Source organism: Procambarus clarkii, chromosome 27 (genome assembly GCF_040958095.1).
Source record: "Procambarus clarkii isolate CNS0578487 chromosome 27, FALCON_Pclarkii_2.0, whole genome shotgun sequence".
NCBI lineage: Eukaryota > Metazoa > Arthropoda > Malacostraca > Decapoda > Cambaridae > Procambarus > Procambarus clarkii.
The window spans coordinates 630,419-642,719 of record NC_091176.1 but is presented as its reverse complement, the minus strand read 5'-3'; the positions used below and the strand labels follow the sequence as shown (position 1 = coordinate 642,719).

The 12,301-nt window shown below is 46.2% G+C and overlaps 1 protein-coding gene across 11 annotated transcripts in view; it reads right to left on the bottom strand.

Annotated features, from left to right (window-relative positions):
- Nucleotides 1-12,301, bottom strand: part of PAN3 (Poly(A) specific ribonuclease subunit PAN3) — a 93,857-nt gene that overhangs the window by 68,256 nt on the left and 13,300 nt on the right. For all 11 annotated transcript variants that reach the window (XM_069332206.1, XM_045749410.2, XM_069332211.1 and 8 more), the window contains 3 exons: nucleotides 7,695-7,820; nucleotides 4,165-4,732; nucleotides 1,380-1,483 (listed from right to left, as the gene is read on the bottom strand). In XM_069332206.1, coding sequence (XP_069188307.1) covers nucleotides 1,380-1,483; nucleotides 4,165-4,732; nucleotides 7,695-7,820 — 798 coding nt within the window. The remainder of the gene's footprint in view (nucleotides 1-1,379; nucleotides 1,484-4,164; nucleotides 4,733-7,694; nucleotides 7,821-12,301) is intronic.

The following is a 12,301-nucleotide window of genomic DNA, read 5'->3' as shown; positions in this document are numbered from 1 at the left end:
ACAGTGGCAACAAAAACTCCAGCTAGCCTCAAGAGTGGGCAATTGTCGAGTAGCAAATCCCCTATGGAAGGGATTCCCAAACACCCTGTTTAAGATAACCCCCAAGATGCAAGGGCAGTACTTACAGGATGCTGAGGATAGGTGGCCCTAAGCGCATGCAGCCCCAGTAATGATGACTTACTCCTGGCCTGTGCACCACACACTGCAGAAATAGACCATAAGGCACAGAACTGCAAAGAGTCAGAGGCCAGAGTTGACGACTGCCACAGTCCACATCAGCCGAGGAACTGAATGCTGGAGCAGCTGGTGCAGAGGATCCGGGGCCCTCCTCTCCCCTCCCCTTCCCCAGGGGGGATGGGGGGAATGGGGGGGAATGGGGGGGGATGGGAGGAATGGTGGGGGATGGGGGATTAATGAGTTGGATGGGGGGGGGGCTGTGCAGATGAGCGGTGAGACGACATGAGTGACGTTTGCTTGTTTGCTCATTTCAGTTTGGGAGTTCAGCATACCTGTTTGGTTTTTGGTAGCAATTTTTACCATGTGGGATTTGTTTTGTTACACCTTCCTTTCTGGGTGCCAAACCCTGGTTGATGGCAGACATGGAATGCTTCTAATCAAATGGGGGTTTCCATAGGCCATTGATCCTCATGCCTCTCTGAGAGGGGGGGGAGCAGATTCTGGCTCGTGGTCCCCGGTAGACAAAAACTCCATCGACCGATGCCACGGTCTAATACATACATAATATCAGCTCGGTAAGCTTTGGGGAGCTGTAGGGGGCTCCCCACAAAAAGAGTGATCCTAAGGATGAAAGAAACAAAACTAACATTTGTCTGAAGAGCATGAAGTTTGGACCAACAAAAAAGCTGCCTTTGAATAAGAAATCTTTAGCAAAGTATGAAAAAAAAAAAAATCCAGTCCAGGAAAAAGTCTACTGCAAGTATCCCACGGTCTGGAACAAAGGGTGGCAATTGATGATTCCATGCAGAGGAAGAGAGAGCCACCCGAGATTGCCAAATGTTTTGCAACCAAACCAAAAACCCCTATTGTGATACGAGCCAAAAATAATCCTTGGAAGGCATGGCGAGACCTAGAAATAAACCCACAGCCGAGAGTCAATGTGTCTAACAACTCTTGCGAGAGAATGGCAAGACACCACAAAACAAAACCTCAAAAACCCTAGAGAAAAATGATGTACTAAAATCTTCCAGTAGGGAATATCCATATATATACTGTACTATAAGGTTCTAATACTAGGTACCATCGAAAGGCTTCGAAGTATTTTATATTTATACTATACTGCATTTTAAATTAACATTTATCAGCAAATTATAGCCAAGTATTAAAATACGTATACAGTAATTCTGTTCATGATGGCATACCTTATACACAGAGGTAGCATAACCAAAAATTGTTGATTTGTTTACACCATGTTGAGGCTCCAATGGCACTAACTCATGGTACATATCAATCTCCTGAGGTATATCTGAAAATAATTGAATTTAGCAAAACTGCATCATTTGTACATTCAAATAGGTTTGATTTGTTAAGATTCAATATTACCAAAATTGGATTAGACCTATAATGGCTCATCCTCTCATAAAAGCAAATGATAGCATTTAATGCTGCTCTTTAATCATGTACATATCTGCTACCCTGCAGAAATTTATACAGTATATATTTCTGCATACATAAATGATGAACCAACTGACACACACTAAATACTCTCCATAGTGCCTCTTTTTAATTTATCATCCAAATGCATAGACATTAAACACATTACTGTACAATCTTTATCCTTCCACCCACGTCTCCTCCAACAGCACCTATGCAAGCAGATGATCCGAGAAACCTTTCCACCATAAAACCCACTCTCACCATAACATGTTATTTTCCCATTCGTATTACAGTATATCCATCATTATTCCTATTTCCTCACTAATGGGATAAGAAGGCATCAATCCCACAAAAACAAAGTTCTATGCATTTATCATATCATAAGTATACTGTTCACAATATAGCCTCACAGAAAGAAGCACCACCACCACTACTCCCACAAATTATCCACAGCAGCATCCCTCTGCCACAACACTAGGTGTACAATGCTTTCATGAGCTGCCAAACGCAGCACAAATGCAGTCACTTCACATCATGCAGAATACTCCATTCATAAAACTCTGCAAACTAACATCTCTTAATTATTCTAATCATCATACTACACTTTTATTCTGCCATCTGAAAAGGCTTTATATTTTTCAAAAACATCTTATATTTTTCTTCCAGAATATTATTTATTGTTTCAAGAATATTTTCTCACTTCTTTCACTATCATATTCCTTTTCGGCTACACCCTTAACCCCTACACTGCACACCTGTTTCCATGTGAAAACTTCATGGTCCAGGGGTTAATGAATTATTAACATTAACTGAAATTATTTAAATCACGAAAAATGTCAAAATATTGCCAAACTCAACAACTTTCATTTCAAATCACTAAAAGTGAAAAATATTAACATTAAAAAAATTCAAATATTGCTAAATTCAATCTGTTTTGCACCACCTGTCGAGCACCTCAAGGAGCTATGCACACTGCAGATGTCACAGATTTAACCATATCTAGCACATTTCCCATGCCCAAGCCTTGAAATCCCATATACAAAGAAAAAAAGGCCCATACAGTATTTTACTGAGCAAAAACCTATGCAACTAGAAAAAAAGAACTATAGAATTTGGTTTTAAATAAGCTCAGTGGCATTCCCAAAACACAACTATTTCTTGTAATGTTGCCTTCATCTATAAATTCGGTCCCAACCTCCTAAGCAAATCCACACATCTCTTGCTTCAGCGAACTCTTGTTCGTCGAATTGGCGAGTAAACCTAGCATGGAAAGCGCTCTAACTGGAAAGTCGCCGAATCAAAGTTTGTTGAACTGAAATTCTACTGTACTATAATCTAAGTACAGTATTGTATCAAAGTCAATTAAAATTGCCACTGGCACATGCCAAACAACCAAACTACCTTGCATATCATCATCAAAACTTGATGCCCAATGATTCCAAAGATATAAGGCACCAAATATTGGAATACCTGCCGCCTGAGATAACGACAAGGGATGCAGTGTCCAGACAACCATGGGACCAAACATCTGGGAAACAGGTCTGTTATTCTAAAAGTGCTGCCTAACTGTACTGAAAACAAGAAATATGATATAAACAAAAATATACATGATTATGCTGTCAAAATTTCCTTAAATATGGGAGATAATTCTCACAGTCTGGATACAGGCATCACCAGGCTGTTCTTACATGCAAAATGCATTGTATTACGAAACACCGCCATTTTCTGGGTAATATCTCTATGGGAATTACATGTCTAATGTACACTGTCATTTTCAAAATCAATGGATTCTCTTTCAAGACAAGCCATAAATTTTCCAATAAACATAATACTGTACTGAATAAATAATATTTAGTCCACCATGAACATCAATAGCTACAAATGTCTAGTAAACAGCTTTTATTGTACCCACATTCATCTTATTGAGATTGATTTTCCCATCTTTTCTTTAAGTATCAATTCTTCTTTACTAATGTGCCATCACATTTGTTTTTAATTTCCCAAAGGATAACCAACCAATCAGGTTGCGATTCATACATCAGGTGGCAAGGAGCCTCTTTTAATCTTTACACTGCACTATAAACCACTCATAAATCTCAAGTGTCAGGTCAGAGTTGAATCAGAACCGAAAGGTCCCAGTTTTGATTCCCGTAGTAGAACAGAAGCACTTGGGGAATGTTTTCTTTCACCCGATGCCTCTCTTTACCTACCAGTAAATAAGTACCAAGAAATTAGGCCACTTTCTTGGCTACATTCATGGAAAGGTCAATCTCTGGTCCAGGGGGACCTCAATAAGCATAACATGCTTCCTGTCCCCAGCAATGAGAAACCATGACAGGAGCAGGAATAGAGAGAGAAAGCTAAATACTATATTTAAAACAAAATTACACCTGCACATTCACATATCATACACACTAACATCATGGAGAATCTAAACCACTGCACCTCAGCACATCCACACTAGCTCCCAACCACTTCAAAAGACTGTGTATAGTGCTTATAGCAAGATCTCGTGTACAAACAAATTCTTAATTTTCTTAAACTGCTTACCAGGAAACTGTTCTGGGTCAACATGAGCTAGTGTCATTGCATGTCTGTCCAATATTTCATTCCGCAGTTCATCACCCATAAAGAAGTGCGGAGTATTGTTGGGTGCTCTCAAGTGATGGACATGGGGAGGTGTGGCCGGTAAAATATGGTAAGGTGGAAACACAAGCGATGGCTGTGGACCAGTAGTGAATGAAGCTGGAGACGTAGTAGCTCCACTAGCTCCAAAAGATGGCTGGTCTTGTGTAGTAAAAAAATAAGTTGTCCCTCCAACATTTTCTTGATACGTTGACAAATTGGAGGCATTGCTGTTGTCCTCTCCACCACCACTTTGCGGAGAACATCGTCCTCTACTAGGGGAATCTTGAGGTGATATCGGTCGCTGCGGGGACGCTACTGTTGCTGCCGGCGAGGACCGGGTCATGGGAGTAAAACCCAAGGAGGATGGAGTGGAGAGGCTAGGTGAGCCAAGGCCTGAGAAGGAGTGGAAGGATGGGGTGGAAGATGAGTGGGCAAGACCTCCGCTTCCACCTGACCCTGGTACAAACTCTGCTACACTGCTCACTGATGGCTGAAAGTAAATTATTAATTTATAAATCACTTTCTTACAGTCACTGGTTGCTACTAATAATAAATTTATAACTTTTGAAAACACACTAGCACGAAAAGTTCCAAGAAAATTATTTAAAAAAAACAAAAAACAAAAAAAAACAAAAAAAAAGAAATGAGAAAATGAATTTTAAAATGCACATCATGGATATTATGATGCAATCATTATGTGCATTTCCTACTTTCATGTGGAGGAAAGACATCACCCTGGACAAAAATAAGGTGGGGCAAAAGAAGAAAAATGGTAGGAGACATTAAAAATGGCATTCATTAATGGCATAATATATCTACACTATCACAGATAAACAAAGAATCACCATTTACTCCAGCAACCACCCACAATAGCACCCCTGATTCATAAGACCAGCAGTATCGTGTTTACCTAAAGTTCATGTAAATGATGATTCAAGTACTCCAAGTTTCCTCCTATTCATACAATGTCAAAAACAAAACTACATACAGTAACATACCTTAATTTTGTTGTAAAATAATAAATATGTCATGTGAATGTGAGGAATTTGAGAGGTAAAACAGTACAATACTAGTCTTTTTAGCTACCACATGGGGTAATGATTTACTATTGCTAACAGCAGCATTTACTGGATCCAAACTCCTTGTATGATGGTCAGAAGTCCAATAAAACCGGTTTTATTGGAAAATTTATTGGAAACCCAATTTCAACCTGTTTTCAAACTATCTTCCTAGGCACCTAGGATCAAATCAGATTTTTACCGGGAATAAACAGTGTCACTTGGCAAAATCCTCCTTTCACAGCAAAAGGGGTATGCAAAACATTCACTAAATAATTCTGGTAAGGCAAGTAAAAATTTACATACATACAGTATTATACTGTATTTCAGAAGTTTGTTTTATTTATACCATATAAAATATTGTGGATTCATCATAATACTATACATTGACACCTCGGCTTACAAATGCCCCTATTTACGAACTTTTCGGGTTACGAGCCCAATTTCTTCGTAAAATGTGAATCGGCTTATGAGCCTTGCCTTGGGTAACGAAGTTTGTTGATACATGTATGAGCAACCTAGCGCGTGGTTCCTGGTGGCACGGTCGCTCGCACTTCAGTTTACCAGTGCCTCCTGCTTGGTGACAACCATGCATGAATTTTTGGTAAAGAATTTTTTTTTTGGGGGGAGGGGGCTTTTTTGGGTTTTGAACATAAAAGTAATTACTATATATTATGCCATGGGTCCCAAGAAAGTCAGTGGTATGATTCAACCTAAGAAAATACATGTGAGGATGGCCATATAGCAAAAACAAAAGATCATTCGTAAACATGAAAACGGTACACGAGTTGTTGAACTAGCTAGGCAGTACAACAAATCTATGTCAACAATATGCACTGTAATTGCTAAGAAAAAGGACATTATCAGTGCCAAAGTGACAAAAGACGTATCAACAATCACGAAACAAAGAACACAAACACTTGAGGATGTTGAAAAGTTGTTATTAATTTGGATACACAACAAGGAGTTAGCAGGTGATAGCATTTCAGAGGCCATCATTTGTGAAAAAGCAAGGCAATTGCATGAAGACCTTTTAAAGAAAACCCCTGGAACAAGTGATGCAGATATGAAAGAGTTTAAGGCGAGCAGGGAATGGAGTTTGAGAAATTTAGAAAAAGGAGTGGCATTCACAGTGTTGTGAGAGTTGTGAGTGATTTGTGTCGAGTGGTGGTGGAGGAACACAGCGAAGAACTGACCACCGAAGAAATCCTAGCCCTTCACAAGGAGCAGCAACAAGAGGCAGCTAAAGAAATGTCTTCGGGGGAGAAGGAGGCAGTATAGAATGTCCCTTCTCAACGATTAAGAAGTGGTGTAGACTATGGGAAGACATGCAAACTTTTGTTGAAACAACTCACCCAGAGCAAGCTGTAATAGGTCATTGCTTTAACCACTTTAATGACACTGTGAAATTGAAATTGAAATTGAAATAAGTTTATTGAGGTAAAATACACACAAAGGGATGAGGTAGCTCAAGCTATTCTCACCCTATTCAGTACAACGTGTTATGACACTGTGATGCCTCACTACAGATAAGTGTTACAACATAGGGAAAAACAAGAATATAGACAGGTTCTAAATTCAATGAGAAAAACAGGCAGTGAGCCACAAGCAAGTCCTAGTGGTATGCAGGCAAAACGTGCCAGAGAGAGTACCCCAGAAGAAGTCATCACTGCCTGATGTTATAATGGAAGGGGACTCCCTTTCCAAAACACTAACACCTCACCTTTCCTCCTCTTCACCATCTTCCATATGCCAACAAGTCATCAATAAAGGTAAGCTATAACTTGTACATACTATAGTACTTAATATTTGTGTGAATTAGATACGTAATATACTTTTAAAGTTAATATTTTTGGAAGTGCGGAACAGATTAATCCAATTAACATTATTTCTTATGGGAAATTCATTTTGGGTTACGAACCGTCTCTGGGAACGGATTAAATACGTAAACAGAGGGACCACTGTACACAATATACAGTACTGTATATTGTACAGTATTTAGATCCAAAACACAGTTGGGCCGGGGAGGATAGAAATCCTTAATGAAATAAATCTGGTCTGTCACAGTTTGTTGAAGCAAGGTTTGATAAAAAGTTTTATCTAACAAAATTCAGATCTTGCTTTATCTAACCAAGCTTTAACTGCACCAGCTACTTTCCTTTCCTGACTTTACTCTCAACTTCACTTTCACAAATTCTTTATCACATATCCTAGGCATTTAGGCTGATCAACTACTTCCAGCACCTCTCTCCATATTTACAGTATTAACATACAAAACTTCCTACTCTCCCACCAAGCATAATTCTTTTGGTCCATATGTCTATATATACTTTCAACAGTCTTCTCTCGCAAGCAAATAATTGATCACATTTTACTATATTTTAATGTACTCACCACACTAACTTTCCTTGTACCAACACCATCAAGGCTTAGAGCAGCAACACTGTTTGTGAGAGGGGACTGTTGTTCTTGCTGTTGCTGCTGTGGCTGTTGTGTCGATGTTGACAGCTGCTGGCGATTCTGTGAAATGCATTGTAGTAAAAGTTACTTAATGTGACTATAGAAATAAAATTAAATATATCCACATTTTCACTCCAGTATTGATATGAATCATGAGAAGAGTCTATTAGTCCTTAGACAAAAATCTGCCAATTTGGCACCCACTCAAATAAAATTACCAATTTAAATATTTAAAGTTCTATAAAACAACAATAATAATGCTCAACCAATATTATTTATCCATTAAGGATAAAATTAAATACAAATCAAATCGACATTACATTAAATTTATTAGTAAGGAACAGAAACTATGAAGAGGAAATTAAACAATATGATACAAAAAACCAGCGTTGAATGTAATGAAACGCCATTTTCTGGGTGAGTCCCGGAGGCTCCCCGGAGCTATCCCAGGCTGATATGCTAATGTCAGACTTTGGCATCAGTCATGTGTATGGAGTTCTTAGGCCTACCGGGGACCACGGCCAGAACCGGGCCCCCTCAGAGAGGCAAGGGGAGCAATGGCCTATAGAAGCCCCCGTGTTAGTGGAAGCATTCTATGTCTGCCATCGACCGGAACAGGCACCCAGAAAGGTAAGCGCCCCAAAACAAACAACTATTCTGGTTAAAATTGCTACCTAAAACCGAACTAGGGGATAGAACTCCCCAACCGAAAACAAGCAAACTAGTGTGACGTCACACACTGCCGCGCCGCTGTCTGCGCAGCTCCCCCCTCCCCGGGAGGGGGAAGGGGGAGCCCCAGACCCCCCGCGCCGGCTACCCACACCTCAGTTCTTGAGGCTGGATGTCAAAAACGCGAAAAACCGCCGACCGGAGGGAGGGAGGGATGCCGGGGAGCCTCCGGGACTCACCCAGAAAATGGCGTTTCATTACATTCAACGCTGGTTTTCTGGGGGGAGCCCCGTCGGCTCCCCGGAGCTAACTACCCACAGACAGAAAAAGAGGGACTTACCCGGGAGGCGGTCGTCGCTCACCCCTCAACTCGAAGCCGAGACAACTGGCTGCAACCGCCGATCACAAAACATGATGCACCCCCGGCCAGACCAACCAAGCATCAACCACCCATGGACCCCTCCGGAACGCAGCAGTCTCATTCTTCGCCAGAAAAGAAGGAGACGGCTGCAAACGAACAAAACTATCACCACGACCAAAAGAGCAGAAACCCCTGCGCCGGAGGAGAGCATGAAGCTCCCCTACCCGACCCCCAGAGGCCAAAGCCAACAAGAAAAGTGCCTTGGAAAAACAATCCTGGACCGAAGGGGCCACAACGAAACGAGGAGATGAAAGGAAAGCGAGCACTCTGTCCAAAGACCAGGACGGCTCAGGCGACGCATGAGCAGGCCGGAGGTGAAACAATGCACGAGACAGCTTGCGAAACGGCGCAGACGTAACATCGAGACCGAAAGCAAGCTGAAGCGGCTCCGCCAGCGCCGCACGATACGAAGCGACAGTGTTAGGCATAAGATGACGGTCCTGAAACAACCACGAGAGGAAGGACAAGACCACCCGAACAGACAAGGAGCTAACACGACGAAGACGCAAAAAGAAACGGAAGGACCGCCAGGAAAACTGCATACTGCCGCCGAGAAGAAGCCCTCAGGTGGGACACCAACAAGGAGGCCACCTGATCACCATAGAGATGATGATAGACTCGAGTAAAAAAAACCATACACGAAGACTCGAGGAGAAGATCGAACCAGCTACGTGACGTACCGGCCCGATCTGCTGAAAGAGGCGGAGCCGCGGGAAAAACCCTCGGGTTCGGACACTGAGCAACCAGCGCCTGAAACCAAGGCTGGGCCGGCCACCAAGGGGCCAGAAGGACAACTCTCCCCCGGTAAGTCTCTAAGCGAGTCAGGACCTGGAGCAACAGCCGAACCGGGGGAAAGAGATACAGGAACCCCCACCTCGTCCAGTCGAGCCGAAAGGCATCGACCCCGACGGCCTCGCAATCGGGGAAGGGCGCCGCATAAACGGGAAGACGCCGCGACCACGCCGACGCGAAGAGGTCCACCTCGGGTCGCCCGAACGTCTGGCAAAGCCAAAGGAAGGACTCGTCGTCGACCGTCCACTCCGTGGAGAGAGGAACGAAGCGAGACAGGGCGTCGGCCAAGACGTTGGACACGCCCCGTACGTGAACCGCCAGGAGAGCCAAACCCCGAGGACTCAGCAGACGAGTCACCCGAAGCGACCAACCCCAAAGAGACAAGGACCGCATCGAACCCCCGCGGTTCAGGCAATGAACCACCGGAGAGCAGTCCGAATGGAGCCGAATCGTCGATCCGCGGGCCACCCGAATCCTCCCCAGAGCAAACCACACTGCCGCGAACTCCCGCACCGTACTGTGAGCTCGACGGAAGGACGGATCCCAACGCCCCTGGCCGGCCTGGTGAGCACTGGTCACAAAACCCCAGCCGAGACGACGCATCCGTGTACACATCGAGCGAGGGCTCGGGTAGGCGCCAAGGCACTGAACCCCGAAAAACCCGAAGAGGAAACCGGTGACGCAGCAACCGACGCAAGTCCCCCGGGGGTCGAACTCTGCGATCGCGAGAGAGGCGGAAGGGGGAACCCCGAAGGAACCAGAACAGCCGTCGAAGCCAAACCCGACCTGGCGGGTAGACCACCATCGCGAAGTTCAGGCTCCCGCACAGCCCCTCGAGCAACCGCCGGGTGACCCGAGGGCCCTCCAGAAACAGACGAAGGCGGGACCGCAGCCGCAGGAGAGACTCCGGAGGGAGAGACAAGGAGGCGGTTCGAGAGTCCCACACGAGACCCAGCCATGTCCGAACCTGAGAGGGAACCAGATGGGACTTCCTCCAGTTCACCAAGAACCCGAACCCGGCGAGCCGGGAAAGAACCAAATCCCTGGCTAGCAAGCAAGCTGACTGGCTGGGAGCCCAAACCAGCCAGTCGTCGAGGTAGGCCAACACTCGAACACCTAGGAGACGCAAACGAGCCACCACAACCCGTGTAAGGCGTGTGAACACGCGAGGTGCCAGGTTCAACCCGAGCGGGAGACAACAAAAGCGGTAACTCAGACGCCCCACTACAAAACCGAGCCAGTCCCTGAACCGCGGATGAATCGGGACATGCCAATAAGCGTCCCAGAGGTCCAGGGACACCATCCAAGCTCCCGGCTCCAAGAGGAGCCGAACCTGAGACAGCGTAGTCATCCGAAAGGAGGGGCAATGAACCCAGGGGTTCAGACGGGACAAGTCCAGAATGAACCGCAGGTCCGCGCAGTCCCGTTTCGGAACCGGAAACAGACGGGAAACCCATCTGAGGGACGACTCGACAGAGCGCAGGGGAAGAAGCCTGCCCTGCCAGCCCCAACCCCCCAAAGAGGGGAGGGGCCACCCAACGCCACCGCAGGCCGCGAGACACGACCCGAAAGGCCCACGAATCGTGGGACCAGGCGCGGGCGAACAGCGCAAGCCGCCCCCCCATCGCCCCGTCAAAGGGGCAAACCGCGAAAGGGCCGGCGACCCCTACAAGACCCAGAACCCCGCACAGCGCGAACACCGCGCCGACCAGACGAGGGAGGGTCCGCAGGAGGAGCCAACCCCAAACCTGACACCAGAGGCCTACCACGACGAGAGGAACCCCGAGCCCTGGCACGACCTTTCCGGGAAGACCCACCCCGGGACCCCCGGAAAACCAACAAGTCCGACATCGGACGACAAGCCGCCGACGCAGCCTGAATAAACTGCGCCACGGCCGACTCCCCAAACAGGAGAGGACAAAAAGGTGAAGAACGCCTAAGAGCCAGAGCCCAAGCAGATCCCATGGAGGAACCCAGCACCGCCTGCCGACACGCGAGACGGGAAGCATAGAACAGGGAAACCGCATCCCGCAAAATCGGCGTGAACAGCGTCAACAAGGCAGCCGACGAACGCGCAGCCGAGGACAAGGTGCCGGACCCCGGGACGGACCCAAGCGTCCCCACATCCTCCACGAGCCAATCCGAAGACAGCTCCAGGAGGGAAAAGAACCGCAAGGCCGAACACAAAAGGCCCCGAGCGCGCAAGTCCTCCGCCACGAGCGCCGCCGAAAGGGAGGGAACCTGCACATGGAGCTGAATAACGCCCACATCGCGGGGAAGGGCAGGGGCAAACAAGCACTCATTCAGGTACTCAAGTTCACCCCCCAGGAAAACCTGAAGCACCGTGGAAGCTTCCCGCCACTCCAGCGCGCGGGAACGACAGAAGGAATGCCAGGAATCCAGACCAAACAAGGGGCAGTCTGCTAGCCAGGACGACTCCGGAACCTCGTAACGGAGCCAGAAAGGGAACGAAGTCCCAAACCTGAACGTGGACGGATCCATTTCCGAGGCATAATCCGGGTCACGCAGGAGGTAAGCTGCAAAGGCCGCTCGCACCACACCAGGTTGGATGCGATAAGCCGAAAACCTCCGGAAGGACGGAACCGACGTACCCGGGGGAACACGGAACCGTACCCGGGGAGGGGCCTACACCAAATCC